The 21,823-nt window shown below is 44.2% G+C and overlaps 2 protein-coding genes across 2 annotated transcripts in view; both read right to left on the reverse strand.

Moving 5' to 3' along the window:
• Positions 1–499: 499 nt before the first annotated feature.
• On the reverse strand, positions 500–15,565 carry LOC122926513 (cell cycle regulator of non-homologous end joining-like). The gene is made up of 4 exons (XM_044277899.1): positions 15,504–15,565; positions 2,964–3,086; positions 2,636–2,711; positions 500–1,029 (listed from the first exon to the last, which is right to left on the reverse strand). Exons 2-4 carry the CDS (start codon positions 3,080–3,082, stop codon positions 820–822), a joined length of 405 nt encoding a protein of 134 aa, XP_044133834.1. The 5' UTR covers positions 3,083–3,086; positions 15,504–15,565; the 3' UTR covers positions 500–819.
• Positions 15,566–18,267: 2,702 nt separating this feature from the next.
• The window catches only part of WDR91 (WD repeat domain 91), a 52,494-nt gene continuing 48,938 nt past the window's right edge, over positions 18,268–21,823 (reverse strand). The window contains exon 16 of the mRNA XM_044281217.1: positions 18,268–18,652. Coding sequence (XP_044137152.1) covers positions 18,488–18,652 — 165 coding nt within the window. The 3' untranslated portion in view covers positions 18,268–18,487. The remainder of the gene's footprint in view (positions 18,653–21,823) is intronic.

Consider the following 21,823-nt stretch of genomic DNA (forward strand, 5'->3'; position numbering starts at 1 on the left):
AAAGAAGGTGTATGCCTCTTCTAATAGATGACAGAGGTCAGAGTTATTTGCGATGTTACCATTATTTTCTGTTGAGTCATTGACCTTATTAATAGGGTGTGATGGCAAATGTGAAGGTGAATGCCAACAGAGGCAGAGGGGTGGCATTATTAAATTCCCGGTGAGAACCGCTGCCATGGGAGTTTGGTGAGAACCTGCACACCGCCCATCTGTGGAATCACTGTAAGGCTAGGTCTACACGACGACATTTGTTGCGCAACAAAAAGTCGCTCGACAATAGGGCGCAACATTTGTCACGCGACATTTTGTTGCACTAATGTAGCACGACAATTTTTATAATGGCAGTCTATAGTGTTGCACTGCAACATGCGACATGCTGCGACTGCGACGCGACAGTCGCAGAAAAATCCATCTCGAATGGATTTTCTGCGACTGTCGCGTCGCAGTCGCAGCATGTCGCATGTTGCAGTGCGACACCATAGACTGCCATTATAAAAATTGTCGCGCGACATTAGTGCAACAAAATGTCGCGCGACAAATGTTGTCGTGTAGACCTAGCCTTATCCTAGAACCAGCAACTGGGACCTCCACCAATACAGAAAACAAGGCAACCCCTGACCCATTATCCAGAATAGAGACAACTCCCACAAATCCTCAGTTGTAAGATGCATTAGGTCTGAACTGGCCTTCTGTCTCTGGGTGTAAACAGATATTTCCATTCATTGCCAGCAAGTATAGATCTTGAAGTCTATTAGAAAGTTGAACATCATGATCTAACAATAAAATACATAAACAGAAAAAAACCTTTGTCACAGTTCTTCAGCAAAAAAAAATCTCCCTGACGTATTTTAAGGGGTCGTCATCTGAGTCGTGCTTCAGCTCATCAGACGACAGCGGAATAGTTTGTGGCTTGTCAGATGCGGGGGATATCACCGGCTTCTTATCAATGTCTGTATCAAGGGAGGAGTCCTCTTTATCTTCTTGTAGTTCACTTTCGTTTTTCTCCTCGATGTCTCTATGTACTTTACCCTGAAATAGAGGATAAAATGTTAAATCTCACCAATGCTGCAGATAACCTCTCCTCCATTACCAGCGCTGGATTGGGAACTTAAAGGGGCTATCCAATACTATAAAAATGTCCCCCATATGCCGGGCTCCTCACAGTGAATATACTTACCCCGCTCCCTGGTCCCCACACCGTCGCTTCTCCCCGTGAGTAGATGAAAACATCCGGTGTCGGGGGAGCAGCCAATGACAGGCGGGGACAAGCCTCCCCAGCGTCACCCGCGATGCTAAGGAGGCTCGTCCCTGTCACCGCCTGCCATTACTTGCTTCCCCCCCGACGTCAACGCACTCTTTTAGTGAGTTCACTCTTACCACCTCCTCAGGCAGAGAGTTTTACCAGCCTATAATTTCTGGGCTCTTTTTTTGGATCCTTTTTGAATATTGGCACCACATTCGCTAAGCGCTGATCCTGTGGAACATTCCCTGTCAATATAGGGTCCTTAAATATCAGAAATGAGGGTCAGTCTATTACATTACCTAATTCTCTTGGATGCCGCTGAACTTCTTCCTGGGTCAGACAGGCCACAGTTAAAGGGAACCTGTCAACTTTACTATGCAGCCTTGTGGAGGACAGCACAATCTCGTGACAGACTGATGATTTGAGTGGGCTTTCACTTCTAGGGTAGTCAGTACCCCTGAACACCGCAGCAAGCACCAGTGCTGCAAGGGAGATGAGACTGGTGGCCCCAACCTCCCCCACCTCCTGTCCACCACTGGCAGGTTTCTTTCATGTTACGTATAGGAAAAAAATCTGCCAGTCATTGAGTCAGAGAAGCCAGAACTGCAAGTCTCATTGGACTCTTCTTTCTTGCAGCACTGGCACGCGCTGCAAGGTTCACCCTGTCAGTACTGGCCCAGAAGTGACAGCCCGTTGAAATCAGAGGGTCGTCACTATACTGCCTAACCTGCGAAGTTTAACACTCTGTATTTCATCTGACATTTCATTTTCCTCAGTCAATACAGTGGAGAAAAAAGTATTTAATAAATTCGCTTTCTCCTTATTATCTTCTGCAACTCCTCCCTCATCACTCCTTAAAGAGACAACACTTTCAGGATTAACCTTTTTACCATTTGTATAACTGAAAAATATTCTAGGGTTAGTTTTATTCTCTTTGGCAATCAGCTTCTTTGTCTCCAGCTTTGCCGACTTTATCCGACTTAATTCCATAATTAATTTTTTTCCATATACAATAGCTTTTTTCGGGCAAGGAATGTAAAAAAATGATACAAGGGTAGATGAAGAAAACAAAAATCTAACATCATGATCATCATTAGTATGCAAACGCAAGTCTGGCTACTATGAATAGGACCTCTAGGAAAAGATCTCAAGGTGCAAAGAAAGTACAACTCTCAGCATGAGGTAAAATATAGCGGGGTACAGAAGACACAATATAAGGGGGCACAGAGGGTACAGTACAAAAGAGGCACAGCAGCCGCAATATTAGAGGGCAGCACAGCAGGAACAATATTGGAGTAGAAGTTGTATAAGAGGTCCACTGACAGTGTATGCTGGGAGTTGTAGTATCCTACCAGCTTGAAAGCACTGATGTACACAAATTCTCAGGGTTACCTGGTTCAGTATCTCCAGTGCACACTCCACCAGCTCCTTCTCGTTCATACAATACACCGTTCTATTCCGGGACGAACTGGACAGATGGAAACAGAAAAAAAACATGAATAAAATAAAAAATGACATTTACTATTGTGACAAATCTGCAGCGGCTGCAACTTCTCTAAAAACATCAAGGGGAACTCTCCATTTTTATTATTTACTAAGCTATAATTTTTCTGTCCCATGGAGCACTGCTTTGACACATTCCAGGAGGACAGACCCACCACCACCTCCTCCATAGCTAGCCCCTCTAAGACATAACAGACATTGGCAGCTCATGTCTCACCCTTGTGTCTTCTTCCTCCCCTTCGCCTCTGTGGTACACCGCTTCTTGGGATGGGAGTTATCATCGATCATCCAGGACGGGAGGACGCGCTTTTTAATTTTAGACTCAGTGTCGTCCATTACACTAGAACATCATGAAAACATTACAAGACTGAAAGAAATGTCATGTACAAGCCCCATCCTCAAACATAATAATCACCCAGAATGACACTGAGGGGCCCACCAGTAATATGGCCCACTGTACGGCTACATGCAAATACTACTTGCTCACACAGCAAGACACTACAAGGCGATTGATTATGAGGGTCCCTGCAGCGACCTCGAAAAAGCAGGTCCCTGGGTATAGACAATGCAGGCCGCCCTGTATGCTTAGAAGTAATCTCAGCTACCTGATGCATCTCATATCCACTTTTTACATGGGCATAGACTGAGTGAGATGCTGTAGGGTTGTCTCGGGTATCAAAGTTTCGATACCCAATCGATATTTTTATACCAGTATCGATTCGGTACAGGGATTTTCTTTTTTTCGATAATAGGCTGCACAGTCCAGTATCTCTTCTTATGAGATAACATGGCGCTCAGCGCGCGCGCTATTGTTCTGCGGCCAGTCAGTGGAGAAGGAGGGAGGGAGTCCCTCCCTCCTATGACACGGCCGCCGCTGAGCCCAATTAAATGAGTGGGCTCTGAAGCTGGCCGCACCACTGCCACCAATGAATGTGTGGCTAATTAAAGCAGGAGGAGGGACGGGGGAGGTAATAAACCACTGTGCTGTCTTAGCTAGTGAGCTCATTCTCCTCCTGAGTCTTGTGTTCTCACCAGCGTCAGCGTGCATTAGTGCACTGAAAAGCCAGCGCAGATAACCGGCCCACAATAAAGGCAGGCAAAAAACATGTATCAGGGTCACTGAGTGACTCATTAACCCCAATCTTGCCACTACCATGTTTTAAACATGATAGGGGTCACTTATTTTTAATGTCAGGCTGGGCACACGCTTTTGTGCCTCACATTAATAGTAAGTAACCCCCAAAGTACCATCTCACATAATGGGCAACATGGGGTTAATGTGAGTTACAGAATACAGGCCACTTAGGCTACTTTCACACTTGAGGTAGCCCTTTCCGGCAGGGGAACAGCCTGCTGGATCTGTGCTAACGCTAGCCCACTGTGCCGCCGGAAGTCCGCTCCAGACCCATTTACTATAAAACTTTTTTGTGTTTTATTTTATTTTTGCACGGTATCGAATGGTATCGAGTATTGCAATACTTTTTTATGGTATCGAAACAACCCTAGTATGCTGTGTATCTATATGTACTGCATTCAGTCTACTGTGCCATGTTCCACTTCTGCAGGGGTGGGGGACTCACCTGATCTCGTGTGGACCAGTCTGAGTCTGGTAAAAAGTTTCCTCATCACAACTACGCATCATCACAAGAACCACAGCTCTTAAACCAGTGTCCCTATCATATCCTCAGTGGCCCCATCATAACCTTAGTGACCCCTTCACAACCAGTGTTCCCGTCATAACCTCAGTGGCCCCATCGCAACCAGTGTCCCCACCACAAACAGCCCACCCATCATAATTACAGTGCCCCATCATAACCTCAGTGATCCCTGCACAACCAGTTCCCCCATCATAACCTCAGTGACCCCACCACAACTTGTGTCCCGATTATACCCAGACCTACGAAGTGTCCCTCTTTTGGAGGGACTGTCTCTACTTTTGTCCCTCTCTGTCCCGCTTTGCTCCTTAACTCCTTAGTGACCACCAATAGGTCTTTATACAGCAGTCACTAAGCGGCCTTAGGCTGCGTCATCGCCTTTTTACGGCATCCCAGTTTAAGCGCTGCATGGGTTTCCAATGCAGCAGAGAATTGGGTCTTTGTTCTCCCATGGCTCGGACTGGCAGGTGCTGTTCTTTCCCATCTCCCAGAAAGTTAATAAAAGTTAATCAGGAGGTTATGTGTACCACAAACGGGCACCATTAAAAACTGCAACTTGTCCTGCAAAAAACAAGCCCTCATATGGCTACATAGACGGAGAAATAAACGTAGTAGCTCTTGGAAGTCGACGATGAAAATAAATAAATTGCTTGGTCAGTAAAGGCTTTGAGGTAATTTTTTTATGATTGCATGTTACTCATTTTTGGCTAAAAATCATATTTTCAATTGGCCTTTATTAAAAATATTGAGTTGTTCTGTCACAAAGGGTTAACTGTTTTTCTAACTGTGTGACTGGTACTTTCACTTTCTCTTTGTGCCATCTAATTACCCTAATCTCTAAATTTCTAAAATGTCATAAACACTTATTTACAGCACATTCTTATCAGTAAGATAAAGATTGAGCTTTGATGAGAGTTTATAATGTCAGAGATAAGGAGCCCGTCAGCTCCCCAAATGATGGGAACGACAGAAAATCCACAGGCTGCTACTAGAGCATCTCAGCTCTGTACACAAAAAAGGATTCCATAGACCAATTGAAAAAATTATTTTAGCTCAAAAGGAGTACAATGCAATAATTAAAAAAATTGCCCCCAAAGGTGTATATAGTATTTAACCCTTAGTATACCGGAGGTTTTTTTGTTTTTGCGTTTTTATTTTTCTTCCTTATCTTTCTTGAGCTATAACTTTTTTTATTTTTCTGTTTACATATCTATATGAGGGCTTATTTTTTGCAGGACAAGTTGTACTTTCTAATGCCACGATTTAATATGTTATACAATGTAATGGGAAGCAGGAAATATTTCCAAATGGGGTGGAATTGGAAAAAAAAAATGACAATTCCTCCACCTTTTTACAGGTTTTGTTCCTACGGCGTTCCCTTTGCAGCAAAACTGACCTGTGCCCTTCATTCTCTGGGTCAGTACGATTACAACAATACCACATATGTATAGGTTTTTAATGTCTAAATAGTGTAAAAATAAATTAAAACTTTGAAAAAAACATCACCATATTCTGACCCCCATACATTTTTTTTATAGGGATCGCAGGGACTGTCATAGAGGCCGGGTGCTGGGTATGTGATACGGCCGGCACCCACAGCCTACATTTATATTTAAGGGTTAATCATATGCATTGGTGGCGCAGTGGCCTCCCCCTTAGTATTATAATCATGTTAATTGTCTTCATTGGTGGCGCAGTGGCCACAGGCGCCCGCCTCCTTATAGTTATATTCATTGGTGTCGCAGCGGACTCCCGCTCCCCTCAGTATTATATTCTAGGGATCGACCAATTATCGGTTTTACCGATATTATCGGCCGATATTGAGGATTTTGACTGTTATCGGTATCGGCATCTATTTTGCCGATATTCCGATAACTTATTGGGAACACAGATCGTGCTGCTGTCAGCGCTCTCCGTGTTCCCTCAGCAGCACAGGGGAGAAGGAAGCAGTGTCTCCCTCCCCCTGTGCTGCTGCGGCCGCCAATGAGAGAAGAGAAGACAAGAGGGGAGAGGCTGTGGCCACTGCGCCACCAATGAAGATAAATCTCTAATTTATTCATATACAGGAGGCGGGAGCTGGCTGCAGAATGACATAGCCGGCTCCCAACCTCTATGAGCAATAGCTGCAATCTGCGGTAGTTAACCCCTCAGGTGCCGCGGATCGCAGCTACCGCTCATAGAGGTCGGGAGCCTGCTATGTCATTCTCCAGCCAGCTCCCGCCTCCTGTATATGAATTAATGAGAGATTTATCTTCATTGGTGGCACAGTGCGCCCCCCCCAAGACCCCCAGTATTAATCATTGGTAGCGCAGTGCACCCCCCACCCCCCACCCCCACCCCAGTATTAAAAACATTGGTGGTGCAGTGCGCCCCCCCACCAGTATTAATCATTGGTGGCAGTGGCCACAGGATCCCCTTTCCCCTGCTCCTCCGATTAGAACCCCAGCAGTGTAAGCCTGGGCTCCGATCGGTTACCATGGCAGCCAGGACGCTATTGAAGCACAAAGCACAGAGCAGCAGGGAGAGTGTGAGCTCCTATTCACCCTGATAGAGATCTATCAGGGTTAATAGGACAAGGGTTCTAGTCCCTAAGGGGGCTAAAAGTTAGTAAAAAAAACAAAAAAAAAAAAAAGGAAAAAAAAAAAAAAACACCAAAATATTAAGTATAAATGAAAAAGAAAGATTTGCAAAAAAAAATTAAAAATACACATTAACAATAAACATATTAATTTTCAGCAGATTTGTGTAGGATTTTTTTTTTCCAAAAATGAAAATTCCCAGAATATCGGTATAAATTATCGGCTATCGGTCTGAAAGTTAACAAATTATCGGTATCGGCCCTAAAAAAATCAATATCGGTCGATCCCTATTATATTCTTTGGTGGCAGTGGCCACAGGGTCCCCTCCCCTCCTTCTCAGTATATGCATTGGTGGCAGCTTCTAATCGGAGCCCCAGCAGTGAAATTGCAGGGCTCTGATGGGTTACCATGGCAGCCAGGATGCTACTAAAGCCATCCATGGTTGCCATGGTTATCTCCCTGCTGCTGTGTGCACAAAGCACAGGGCAGCAGGGACCGTGTAAAATCCTATTCACCCTAATAGATCTCTATTAGGGTGAATAGGACAAGGGTTCTATCCCCTAAGGGGGCTAATAGTTATTAAATAAAAAGTAAAAAAAAAAAAATTTAATTCCCCTTTCCCAATTTAACATATGAAATATGTAAACAATAAAAATATTAGGTATTGTCACATCCGAGAAAGTCAGAACTATTAAAAAATATCTCATATGCGGTAAACGTCATAAAAGAAAAAAAAAAAACACGCATGATTTGTAATTTTTTTAGTCACCTCGCCCGCCCCCCCCCCCCCCCAAAAAAAAATATAGGATAGGACTGTTCTATTATGGGATGGACGTTCCATGAAATATGGATTGCACACAGCTTTTTTGGTGTTTTAAATTTTAAATAAAAATAAATTGCCTTTTCCCAAATTCGCTCATTTATAATTGCTAAAAAATAAAATAAAAAAATAAAGTACACATAATTGGTATCACCGCGTCCGTAACTACCTGATCTATAAAAGTATTATGTTACTAATCCCACACTATAAACGCCTTAAAAAAATAAATAAAAAAAACAATAACACAATTGCTGTTTTTGTCACCTCACGCCACAAAAATTTACTAAAAAGTGATCAAAAAGTCATATGTATCCCAAAATGACACCAATAAAAACTACAACCCATCCTGCAACAAACTAGCCCTCAAACAGCTGCATTGGTGAAAAAAGAAAAATGTTATGGATGTTAGTATATGGCGATCTAAAATATAATTTATTTTTTTCATAAATCTCTTTTTATTTAAAAGAACATAAAAAATACAAACGACCCGCACGCAGGCGACATTATTAATCCCCAACTGTAAATTTGACCCCATTCCCATTGAAAGGGTAGTCCATCGAAGTGACGCAATGTCCAACTGAGAGTAAGATCATGAGAAAATGACATGGACAAGAAACATATATTCATTATAGGAACTTGTGTATCTAGGCAAAATGATTCAGCAGGCTATGCTCGTTCACAGGAGCATCAGTACAATTGTAAACCAAATATTGGCCTCACAAAAGGTTGCAGTCACCAGCATCCTCAAACAAACAGGGCCTGGGTACATTTAGTTATGAAAAGGTGTGACCCAAGAAAAAGGAAGTAAATTAAATCAAAATAAATTCAAATAGATGTCATCAGACATTTTGTGAGAAGCTGTAGCAGAAATAGCATCAGCATGTACAGCATTTTTGCCAGGGCCACCAGGTTCGCAAAAGGCGCTCATGTCTACTTTCTATCAAAGACGTGAGTTCTTCAAGTCTGCAGAGTTGGTCAACCCTGTCCAACCACTCCTGATGTGGGGGAAGTGAGGAGAGAACTCAACCAATGTAATGGTATTAACAGTTTGACTGCTAAAATGAGAAAAGTAGCTAGTGCTGTTTTGCGTGGGCAGAGTGAGGTGGAATCTTGTCAAAGTAGAACCAGATTTGAAGTTACTGATAGAGGTTCGGGACACACCAAGTTAATTACATCTTCTATTTTGTCCCAAAAAGGTGAGATTTTAGCATAAAACCACCAGATATGTGATATAGTCCCCAGAGCTGCATTGCATCTCAAACAGAGGTCCCTATCCGCCACACCCCTCATGTATACGTATGTCGGCATACTATACAACAGTGGTCCCCAACTGCCGGGCCGCGGCCCAGGACCTGGAAGATTGTTTGCCGATCAGGGCAGTCTTTAACGCAGTACTAATGAAGCGCTTCCATTATGGTGAAGGATCTGTACTCACCACTTCCTGGTCCTCGGCTCGGCTATAGGCTGTGCAGGGCTGCGCACAGCGTGAGGTCGCTCTGTGACCTCACACTGTGCGCCGCGATACACAGCCGACAGCAGGATGAAGAGGATCGCGATGGTGACCAGGAGAGGTAAGTGTTTTTTTTTGCCCTGGGGGCTGACATAAGGGCTGATGGCTCACATATGGCTGACATAAGGGGCTGATGGCTGACATGGGGGGCTGATGGCTGACATGGGGGGCTGATGGCTGACATGGGGGGCTGATGGCTGACATGGGGGCTGATGGCTGACATGGGGGCTGATGGCTGACTTAAGGGGCTGATGGCTGACTTAAGGGGCTGATGGCTGACTTAAGGGGCTGATGGCTGACTTAAGGGGGTGAAAGATGGCTAAAGGTTGGGGAATTGATCTGAGGTATTGGGGGTCTGAACTAAGGTCTAATTAACATTGGGGGTCTGATTGCTGGTCTGACCTGAGGTGTAAGGAAAAATATTTTTTCTTTTTGTTCTACTCTAAAACCTAGGTGCGTCTTATAGGGCGAAAAATACGGTACAGTGCAGCAGAGACCAGGTGCAGCAGAGACCCTAGTCAGTTTATATAGTTGTTATATATTTTAATATGCACCTTGTGTTTTGTTTGCCGACTAGCACCCCCTAAGCCCTGCCTACCCTCTAAGCCCTGCCACAGAACCCCCACCCCCTTCCCCCCCTCCACCCAGTCCCTGGGAACTGGTCCTTGGTGCAAAAAAGGTTGGAGACCACTGCTATACAACGTAGAAAAATGTCTTGTATGAATTTTCCTGTATGCAAATGCACATGGAGAAATCATGTGATCTAGACAAGATCTGTTTCACCTCTTTCTCAGAAAATGTAGCCTTCAATTTCTCCTCCCATTCCGCTATAAATGGGGGTACAGAAGGAGAAGAGGGAATTAGCAATAGTCTAAAAAATGTTGACATTGCTTTTGGTATAAATTGGGTATTGAGAAAAGTGCTTTAACAAATTCCGTAGGTTGTCGAATAGTGGGGTTAGAAGTAAGGAACTTGCGGCATACAGGTGAAACTCAAAAAATTCGAATATCGTGCAAAGTTCATTTATTTCAGTAATGCAACTTAAAAGGTGAAACTAACATATGAGATAGACTCATTACATGCAAAGCGAGATATTTCAAGCCTTTATTTGTTATAATTTGGATGATTATGGCTTACAGCTTATGAAACCTCAAAGTCACAATTTTGAGGTCCCCTTTGCTCAGGGGGTATGGATTAATTAGCTGACTAGGGTGTGACACTTTGAGCCTAGAATATTGAACCTTTTCACAAAATTCTAATTTTAAGCTGCATTAATGCAATTCCTTTTAATTTGCATTACTGAAATAAATGGACTATTGCACGATGTTCTAATTTTTTGAGTTTCACCTGTACTGACAGCAGGTAAAAAGATGGGATCGTCCTACAATAAAGCAAAGCTGAAACAGAGCAGGAATCAAACTGGTCCCATAAATATCTAGCATGTGACGGAAATGGAGAGTCCTGAGATAGGTATGGCAGGTATTGTGCTGGAGTCTGAGAGGAGGGGAATGGGGCAATAGAAGGATGGCTACAGACCCCATACCAGGCAAAAATTAATATATATATATATATATATATATATAAAAGGTGAAATAACGAGGCAGCACTTCCAGCTTTAGGTGTACGGGTGAAGACCCCAAACTTTAATCCAAGCGACGTTTCGGCCTGCTCAATGAGGCCTTTATCAAGCTTCGTTATTTCACCTTTTGTATATCGTGGAGGAGTGGCCTACCTCTGTGGGGATTTGCACCCAGTCCACTAACTCTGACTGTGCTGCTGCACTATTTGTGTTATATATATATATATATATATATATGAGAAAAATGGCGGCACTGACTACAAATAGAAGAAAATGGGTGCACGTTCCAGGGGAATGGACTCCTTACCCCAACCAGTATATCCAGAAAAAGGACGGCACTCCGGCAAAATGAAGGTGAAGTTAATCTTTAATCAACCATACGGTGCAACGTTTCGGCTCCAAAACTGAGCCTTTCTCAAGCTTGAGAAAGGCTCAGTTTTGGAGCCGAAACGTTGCACCGTATGGTTGATTAAAGATTAACTTCACCTTCATTTTGCTGGAGTGCCGTCCTTTTTCTGGATATATATATATATATATATATATATATATATATATATATATATATATATATATATATAGAGAGAGAGAGAGAGAGAGAGAGAGAGAGAGAGAGAGAGAGACCAGAAAAGTGATTTTATGTTGAAAAAGTAGTAAAACATAAAAAAATACTAAAATTTGGTATCGCCATAACCGTATCAATCCACAGAATAATATTATTAATTATATCATATGTAGTAAATGAGGAACCCCCAATAAAAATTAAAAACTGACAATTGCAATTTTTGCCCACCACACCTCCCAAAAATGGTATAAAAAGTGATCAAAAAGATATATGTACCCCAAATTGAGACTAATAAAAACTACAGCCCGTCCCACAAAAAACAAGCCCTCACACAGCTACATTGGTGAAAAAATAAAAATGTTATAGCCCCTAAAATCAATTTCAGAAGATTCCATGTCACAAAATCCAAATGCCGCTCCTTCTCGTCTGAATGCTTCCGTGTCCCCGTAGGACAGCAGCCTATGACCACATATGGGGTGTTGCCATATTCAGGAATAAATGCATAACAAATTATAGAGTGCAATCTCGCCTGTTATGCCTTGTCAAAATGAAAAATTTAGGGCTAAAACAACATTTTATTGGAACTAAAATGTATTTTTTCATTTTAACAGCCAAGTGTTGGGTCAAAGCACAAAGCATTCACGCAACCCCTTGATCAATTCCTTGAGGGGTGTAGTTTCCAAAATGGGTTCACTTTTGGGGATTTTCCTTCTAAGATTACGACCACATATGGGGAGTTTCTGTAAACTGCAGAATCAGGGTAATAAATATTGGTTTCTTTGGCTGTTAACCCTTGTTGTATTACAGAATTTTTTTATTTAAATGGAAAATCTGCCCAAAAATAATGACTTTTTTTTAAATTTCACCTCCATTTTGCTTTAATTCCTGTGGAATACCTAAAGGGTTAACAAAGTTTGTAAAAATCAGTTTTGAATAGTTTGAGGGGTGTAGTTCCTAAAATAGGGTCATTCTTAAAGTGACTTCCGAACTGAATTAGTCCTTAAAAACAAGGTTTTGAAAAATTTCTTGAAAATTTCTAAAATTGCTTCCAAAAACCTAAGCCTTCTAACATCCAACATTTACAAAATGATGCCAACATAAAGTAAACATTTGGGTAATGTTCCTTAAAAACTATTTTGCGAGTAATCACTATTTGTCTAAAAATCTGAGAAATTCAAATAAAAAATATTGCTAATTTTTCCAATCTTTCAACAAATTTTGGATTTTTTTATACATAAAGGTAAAACATCAACTAACATTTACCACTAACAGGAAGTATGATGTGTCATGAGAAAAGAATCTTAGAATTGCTTGGGTCATTAAAACATTCCACAGTTATTACCAGATAAAGTCACGCACGTCAGATTTGAAAAATGGGCTTGTGGCATTTGGTCCAAACTGGCTGTTGCTTGAAGGGGTTAAAGGCTATGTACACCTAAGGCAACTTTCACATCTGCGTTTTCAACTCCACTATTGAGATCCGTCAGAGGATCTCAATAGCGGAAGAAAACGCTTTAGTTTTGTCCCCATTCATTGTCAATGGGGACAAAACTGAACTGAACGAAACAGAGTGCGCCAGAATGCATTCCGTTCCGTTTGGTTGCGTCCCCATCGCAGACAGAAAAACGCTGCAAGCAGTGTTTTACTGTCCGCGATGTGGTACGGAGCCAAACCGATCCGTCCTGACACACAAGTCAATGGGGATAGAAGACATAATACAACCAGATCCGTTCATGCATGCGGTTGTATTATTGTAACAGAAGCGTTTTTGCAGATCCATGACGGATCCACAAAAAATGCTAATGTGAAAGTAGCTTTAATTTTTTTTAATGATTTCATTAGGCCTGCAACAATTACTCAATTAAAAAATCCTCAATGCAATTTTTTTGCATCGAGGATTAGTTTGTGTCATGTGACCACGGAGCGTGAGTGAAGCGCTTGCTATTACTCACGCTCCGTGGTCACCCGCCAGCCCGCACCGCGCTGCACTTTATCCTGACACATCGTCAGGACATAGTGCACGTAAGTGTGCACTATGACCCGACGCTGTGTGACGTCAGGAGCACAGTGCAGCGCGCAAAGAAGAAGAAGAGGCTAAAGAGCTGAGCAGTGTCTGCGAGACTAATGGCTAGAAGCAGGGGGCATAGAGGACTGATGGCATGGGGGGGCTGATGGCACAGAGAACTGATAGTATGGGGGCGTGGCACAGAGACCTGATGGCATGGGAGGTGATGGCACAGTACTGGTGGCATAGAGCAGGCATCCTCAAACTGCGGCCCTCCAGCTGTTGCAAAACTACAACTCCCAGCATGCCTGAACAGCCTACAGGTATCAGCCTACAGCAGGGCATTGTGGGAGTTGTAGTTTTACAACAGCTGGAGGGCCGCAGTTTGAGGATGCCTGGCATAGAGGGTGCTGATGAATTTTTATAAAGGAAAATGTTCATTTAATTAGTTTTTTCTTATTAACGGATTAATCGATAGAATACTTGATTACTAAAACAATCAATAGCTGCAGCCCTAGATTGCATGTTACTCATTTTTGACTAAAAATCAGATTCTGTCACAGCCGTTCGGTCACAAAGGGTTGACCGTTTTTCTAACTGTGTGACTGATACTTTCACTTTGTGCCTGTCATCTAAGAACCCTTTTTTCGCTGCAACATTTATAACATAAAAACTCAGTAGCAGTATTGCTGTTTTTTCCCATCTCCCAGAAAGTTAATAAAAGTTAAGTTAATCAGTAAGTTATGTGTACCACAAACGGGCACCATTAAAAACTGCAAAAAACAAGCCCTCATATGGCTACATAGACGGAGAAATAAACGTTGTAGCTCTTGGAAGTCGAGCCCACAGGCTGCTACTACAGCATCTCGGCTCTGTACAGAAAAAAGTTTCTATATTTTAAATAAAGACCAAATGAAATAATTATTTGTAGCTCAAAATGAGTACAATGCAATAAAAAAAATAAAAAAAAATCGCCCCCAAAGGTGTACATATCATTTAAGGTCTAAAACAGGCTGGTCATCAAGGGGTTAAATTCCCCTTTTTTTATGTGAGGTATAGATTTGTATTATTGCATTTACAATATTCCTCTGTATATTATTTCATGCAATTTTTATAAATTTCTATATTCAGATCATTTTTGTGCTATAACCTCAGTGACCCCACCACAAGCGTCCCCACTAGAGATGAGCGAAGGTCATATTTTGAAATTTGTTCACACTTCGTTTGGTGGCAAGAGGTGAATTTTAACGCAATTCTATGATGGAATGCCTATAGAGGCATTCCTGTTATTCATTCCGTCATGATAGAAGTCTATGGGCTGCAAAACGGAGCCGTGATTTTTTTGAGACTGGTGATATTTGATTAGAGTATTTTGGTGGCAATTATCATTATTTTACAGTTCATTGTAAATGCTGGTGGTGGGATCCGTATAGACGTATTACTTATCATTTTTATCATTCATTACAGTTTTGAATTTTTTTCCAGAAAAAATGTTGGCTGTGGAATATATTGTCCAGAAAAAAAAAAATTCTGGTTGGCAACGGTGGCCTCAGTGACCCCACCATAACCTCAGAGACCCCACCACAAGTGTCTGCATCATAGCCTCAGTGACCCCACCACAAGTGCTTCCACCATAACCTCAGTGACCCCACAAGTGTCCCCACCATAGCCTCAGTGACCCCACCACAAGTGTCCCCACCATAACCTCAGTGAACCCACAAGTGTCCCCACCATAACCTCAGTGACCCCACCACAAGTGTCCCCACCATAACCTCAGTGAACCCACAAGTGTCCCCACCATAACCTCAGTGACCACAAGTGTCCCCACCATAGCCTCAGTGGCCCCACCACAAGTGTCCCCACCATAGCCTCAGTGACCCCACCACAAGTGCTTCCACCATAGCCTCAGTTACTCCATTACAACCAGTGTCTTTATCACAGCTGCCGCGCTCCTACACAACCAGTTCCCCCAGAAGGCAAGAGTCAAGAGGTTCCCCCCCCCGTTTTATTTCTCCGTGATCTCAAGTCTCGAGCCGCACATTCTTACCCGTCTAGGATAACTTCCTCTTTTTCGCAGGAACTACATTTCCCAAAATGCTGCACGTAATAAACACGAGGGCGGGCATACAGCCGCAGTTAATTTGTTTGGGCACTAGGTGGCGCTGCTGCAATAGGAAACGTAACCTGTATGTATTGTAGTTACTACAGCCATCGTCTTACCCGTTAACAAACAGCAGATGGCGCTGCTGGAAGAAAAGTTACTTTTGCTTGACATCACCGCTACGTTCTGTTGTATGCAGCAGGTATCGCTGTTGCTGTAGAAGAAACTGACGAGGAGCCACTAAAATTTCGTTAGTTTGTTCGACACTAGGTGGCGCTGCTGCAACTGAAAAGGCATAGAAGGGCTTTATTATGGCTTCTACACTATACCTTACTATTCTAATGTGTGAGTGTTAGGGGTTAGCTTGGGGTGCATGGTGACTACAGCATCAGAAGCTTGCAACCCACTCAGATGCATTGGTTTTCACATGATGTATTCTTCAGTGTTGGCATGTCACAGCATCATAGTCAAGTTGGAAATTCAGTGTCAATGCAAAACAGCTGGCACACAATTTACCCAGAGTGCCAGCTATGTATTTGTGGCTGGAGAGAAGAGCTGGGCATTATTCTGAAAACCACGCAGGAGACAGTTGGGGAAATTTATCAAGCTGGTGTAAAGGAAAAGAGGCTTAGTGTGAGCCGCAGATGGGAAGCACAGTGGTACCAATGGGAGATATACTTGGGGAGGGGATTAACAAAACTGGTATAAAGTAGAACTGACTTAGTTGCCCATAGCAACCAATCAGAATCCACCTTTCATTTTCCAAAGGAGCTCTAAAAAGTGGAATCTGATTGGTTGCTATGGGCAACTAAGCCAGTTTTCCTTTACACAAGTTTTGATAACCCCCCCCCCCCCCCCAGTATATCTCCCATTGGTACCACTGTGCTTCCCATCTGCGGCTCACACTACGTACCCCCTTCATCAAGACAAAATCCCGTCCATGTTTTCTACTAGAGGGTATGAACTTATGTTGTTTAATTGTGCCAATAGGGCATATGGACAGGGTTTGTCTTGATGATGGGGGTATCAAATCCAGACCACAGACTGTGGGACTCCCTCTGTATATCACAGTGGTATTCACTCTGCCAACTGAATGGCCGCAGGGTATGTACCCGACCGGCTAGGACTTCCCCTGGAAAAATGAAATGTCTGCCAAGTGAACCAGACCTGCAGCGATCCTCTGATCTCTAGCTGAGCTTGTGCCCCTTTAAATTAAGTGCCTCCCATCCACTCAGCAGCACATCCAGGCACGGTGGGAGACTACAGCATTAACCATTCTCCACCTATTCACATAGGTTCTTCATGGGCACACCAGCTGATATCACCTCTCTCGTGCCCAGTCCCCTCCACCCTGCATCAAAGACCAAGAAGCCATTCTGCTGGATCTAATCCGTTCAGATTTCTCTGCTAAAAGACCTCATTCACATCCACATTTTCCACGCACAGAACACCTACCCATTGATTGTAATGTGTTTCAGTGGACTGTGGGTCAGTGTAAAAATCACAGAGACATGCACTACTAGCCGTAATGCAGACCAGACTGAAGTTTATGGGTCCGTGGTAAACCACTGACAACATGGACGGCGTCCATGTTTCACGGATCATTGGTAGGAGATGCTCTGGAAATTAGTTTTCAGATAAGCAGTGACGGTGGAATACAGATGACATACGGACCAAACACGGATTCTTCACGGATGAAACACGGACATGTGAACAAGGCCTAAAGCTAAATTACAAGAATTCTCAATAAGACGCTGAATTCAGGACTACCCTTACCCCATAGCAGGGAAGGGGAACACTAGATATGGTTTTATTGGAGTAATACAACAATAATACTGAAATTGCAGTCAGTGCTGGATGTTGGTCGGTGGCAGCGGTGGGCACAAGGGCGTCTGCTCCAACCTGAGAAGAGTCACTGAAGGGCATTAGGGCGGCTGCTACATACGTATGCTTGGTCCCGGCAAAAAGTCCTCGATTCATTTTCATCTGTCAGGTAGCTGAAAATTCTATTCAAGCCATTTCTTAGCAATACCAGTTCCTGGGTGACGACCAATACGTCCACCATTACAGACCCCACAGGGGTTGGCACCCAGCTTTCCCTATGCCATGAATAGTAACCCTGCTGCGATATATCCCCCATTCCCATATCACTGGAAGTTATACTGTTCAGGATTTAAGCGGAACAATACAGCGACAGCCATAGTGGTTGTCACCCAGCTTTCCAAGGCTACATGCACACAACCGTATGCGTTTTGCGATCTGCAAAAAAAACGGATGACATCTATATGCCATCCGTTTTATGGGGGGGGAGGGGGGTTTGCGCATCCATTTTAACAATGCCTAAAACGGACAAGAATAGGACATGTTCTATTTTTTTTTAGCAGGGCTGCGGAACAGACATACTGCTGCGGACACATTGAAATAAATGGGTCTGCATCCTATCCGCAAAAAAACAAAACAAAACAGAACGGACACGGAAACAAAACGTTCGTGTGCATGTAGCCTAACACTAAGGAATCAATGGGCAGGCTTTTTTACAAGGAGGGGATTTGTAGAATATGTTTTGCAGCTTTCTAATTCACTTTGCGCTTTGATTCTGCTCCGTTTTCACGCTCTCCGATTGCTGTCAGTAAATAGGAACCTTTTCATTTACATCCAGAGACTACAGATCTAGTCATTTTCACAGCTGATGTTTTCCTTTTTACAACCGTTACCTGTCTAGACAATCCAGTTTCTCCCGACAACTGTCCTGGCAGTTTGTTACAATGTATCAGTGCAGGTAAAATGTAGCACAGAATATCACTCACTGACAGCAAGCAGAAATCTTAAAAATGGAGACAAATTGAAACACAAGGTACAACAGAAAGCTGCAGAACATGTCATTACATAGGAAATAAGATGAAGATGCTTGACACATCTGAGATGCCAGGTTATGACTTCTGGGCCAGCAGGGTGGTCAGTCGGATTTTTCCATCCATTGAGGCTGTTAAGCAGGTGCCACATTCTACCGCTGTGCTCCAGTCCACAGTGACCACAGGGGCCCGATGGCCGCCGAGAGAAAGACAGTTCTCTAATGTACTGCCATCACTGTTAAGCTGCAGGTGAGATAACAAGAAAGGACAAAGCAGAGCATTAGCACAATGCACCCAAAAGAATAACATTCAGCACTGCTACATCTCATCCCAATCTGCCCCCAGTGTGAAGTGTCCACCATTGGTGAATTATCACAGATTGCAAAAGAAGCAGCTAAATGTCATACTGTGACGTAGTAGTGCAGGCACTTGTAATTTAGTGATTTTACAGTGTTATCTGTGGTTTTCATAGGACTACAGGTAAAAAAAATCCAGGATCTTAACCTTTAAAAAAAAAAAAAAAAAGGAAGATGACTGATCCAACTCTGCTAGGAACACAATGGGGGAAAATGTAGTAATTACAGTGTGCCAGAAGTCTGGAACCAAACAACTAGTCTACATACTGTGCACCACACTGATTAAGGCCTCATGCACACGACAGTTTTTTTTCACGGTCCGCAAAAACGGGGTCCGTGATCCGTGACCGTTTTTTCATCCGTGGGTCTTCCTTGATTTTTGGAGGATCCACGGACATGAAAAAGTCGTTTTGGTGTCCGCCTGGCCGTGCGGAGCCAAAAGGATCCGTCCTGAATTACAATGCAAGTCAATGGGGACGGATCCGTTTGATGTTGACACAATATGGTGCCATTTCAAACGGATCCGTCCCCATTGACTTTCAATGTAAAGTCTGGAGTTCTTTTATACCATCGGATTGGAGTTTTCTCCAATCCGATGGTATATTTTAACTTGAAGCGTCCCCATCACCATGGGAACGCCTCTATGTTAGAATATACTGTCGGATATGAGCTACTTCGTGAACCTCAGATCCGACAGTATATTCTAACACAGAGGCGTTCCCACGGTGATGGGGACGCTTCAGGTTAGAATACACTACAAACTTTGTACAAGACTGCCCCCTGCTGCCTGGCAGCACCCGATCTCTTACAGGGGGATATGATAGCACAATTAACCCCTTCAGGTGCGGCACCTAAAGGGGTTAATTGTACTATCATATTCCCCTGTAAGAGATCAGGGCTGCCAGGCAGCAGGGGGCAGACCTCCCCCCCTCCCCAGTTTGAATATCGTTGGTGGCACAGTGTGCGCCCCCCATCGGGCCCCCCCTTCCTCCCTCTAATGTTAGAAATCGTTGGTGGCACAGTGTGCGCCCACCATCGCCCCCCCTTCCTCCCTCTATTGTAATAAATCGTTGGTGGCACAGTGTGCGCCCACCATCGCCCCCCTCCCTCCCTCTATTGTAATAAATCGTTGGTGGCACAGTGTGCGCCCACCATCGCCCCCCCTCCCTCCCTCTATTGTATTAAATCGTTGGTGGCACAGTGTGCACCCACCATCGGCCCCCCCTCCCTCTATAGCAGTAACAACATTGGTGGCAGTGTGCGGCCTCCCATTCCCCCCCCCCCCCCCATCATTGGTGGCAGCGGAGTTCCGATCGGAGTCCCAGTTTAATCGCTGGGGCTCCGATCGGTAACCATGGCAACCAGGACGCTACTGCAGTCCTGGTTGCCATGGTTACTTAGCAATAGTACAATAGTAGAAGATTCATACTTACCTGCTTGCTGCTGCGATGTCTGTGAATGGCCGGGAGCTCCTCCTACTGGTAAGTGAAAGGTCTGTGTGGCGCATTGCTAAAGAACTGTCACTTACCAGTAGGAGGAGCTCCCGGCCGTTCACAGACATCGCAGCAGCAAGCAGGCAAGTATGAATCTTATACTGTTGTACTATTGCTAAGTAACCATGGCAACCAGGGCTGCAGTAGCTTCCTGGTTGCCATGGTTACCGATCGGAGCCCCAGCGATTAAACTGGGACTCCGATCGGAACTCCGCTGCCACCAATGATGGGGGGGGGGGAATGGGAGGCCGCACACTGCCACCAATGGTTGTTACTACTATAGAGAGAGGGGGGGCCGATGGTGGGCGCACACTGTGCCACCAACGATTTTTAACTATAGAGGGAGGAAGGGGGGGGGGGGGCGATGGTGGGCGCACACTGTGCCACCAACGATATTCAAACTGGGGAGGGGGGGTCTGCCCCCTGCTGCCTGGCAGCCCTGATCTCTTACAGGGGAATATGATAGTACAATTAACCCCTTTAGGTGCCCCACCTGAAGGGGTTAATTGTGCTATCATATCCCCCTGTAAGAGATCGGGTGGTGCCAGGCAGCAGGGGGCAGTCTTGTACAATGTTTGCAGTGTATTCTAACTAGAAGCGTCCCCATCACCATGGGAACGCTTCTGTGTTAGAATATACTGTCGGAAATGAGTTTTCACGAAGTGAAAACTTAGATCAGAAAAAGCTTTTATGCAGACGGATCTTCGGATCCGTCTGTATGAAAGCAACCTACGGCCACGGATCACGGACACGGATGCCAATCTTGTGTGCATCCGTGTTCTTTCACGGACCCATTGACTTGAATGGGTCCGTGAACCGTTGTCCGTCAAAAAAATAGGACAGGTCCTATTTTTTTGACGGACAGGATACACGGATCACGGCCTCGGCTGCAAAACGGTGCATTTTCCGATTTTTCCACGGACCCATTGAAAGTCAATGGGTCTGCGAAAAAAAACTGAAAACGGCACAACGGCCACGGATGCACACAACGGTCGTGTGCATGAGGCCTAAGTGTCCGTTCACACGTCCGTATGTGTTTTGCAGATCCGCAAAACACTGACACCGGCAATGTGTTCCGCATTTTGCGGACCGCACATTGCCGGCACTCTCATAGAAAATGCCTTTTCTTGTCCGTAAATGCGGACAAGAATAGGACATGTTCTATTTTTTTGCGGAGCGGAAGTGCGGATCCGCAAATGCAGATGCAGACAGCACATTCCGGCCCCATTGAAAATAAATGGGTCCGCACCTGTTCCGCAAAATTGCGTGTGAATGGACCCCAAGTCTTCTAGACCAGGGATCAGCAACCTCCGGCACTCCAGCTGTTGTGAAACTACAACTCCCAGCATGCATACTTGCTCTGCTCTTCTAAGAATTCGCATAGAAATGAATGGAGCATGCTGGGAATTGTAGTTTCACAACAGCTGGAGGGCCGAAGGTTGCTGATCCTTGTTCGAGACCCTTTCTTTGACTTGTGTAAAAAGGAGCATAACTTAGCTAGAAAGATGCTTGACCTACAGGGATGGGGTGTGGTCTCCCACGCTCCCGCCTTCATGGCCCAGGAT

The sequence above is a fragment of the Bufo gargarizans genome, chromosome 2 (genome assembly GCF_014858855.1).
Source record: "Bufo gargarizans isolate SCDJY-AF-19 chromosome 2, ASM1485885v1, whole genome shotgun sequence".
NCBI classification, from domain to species: domain Eukaryota; kingdom Metazoa; phylum Chordata; class Amphibia; order Anura; family Bufonidae; genus Bufo; species Bufo gargarizans.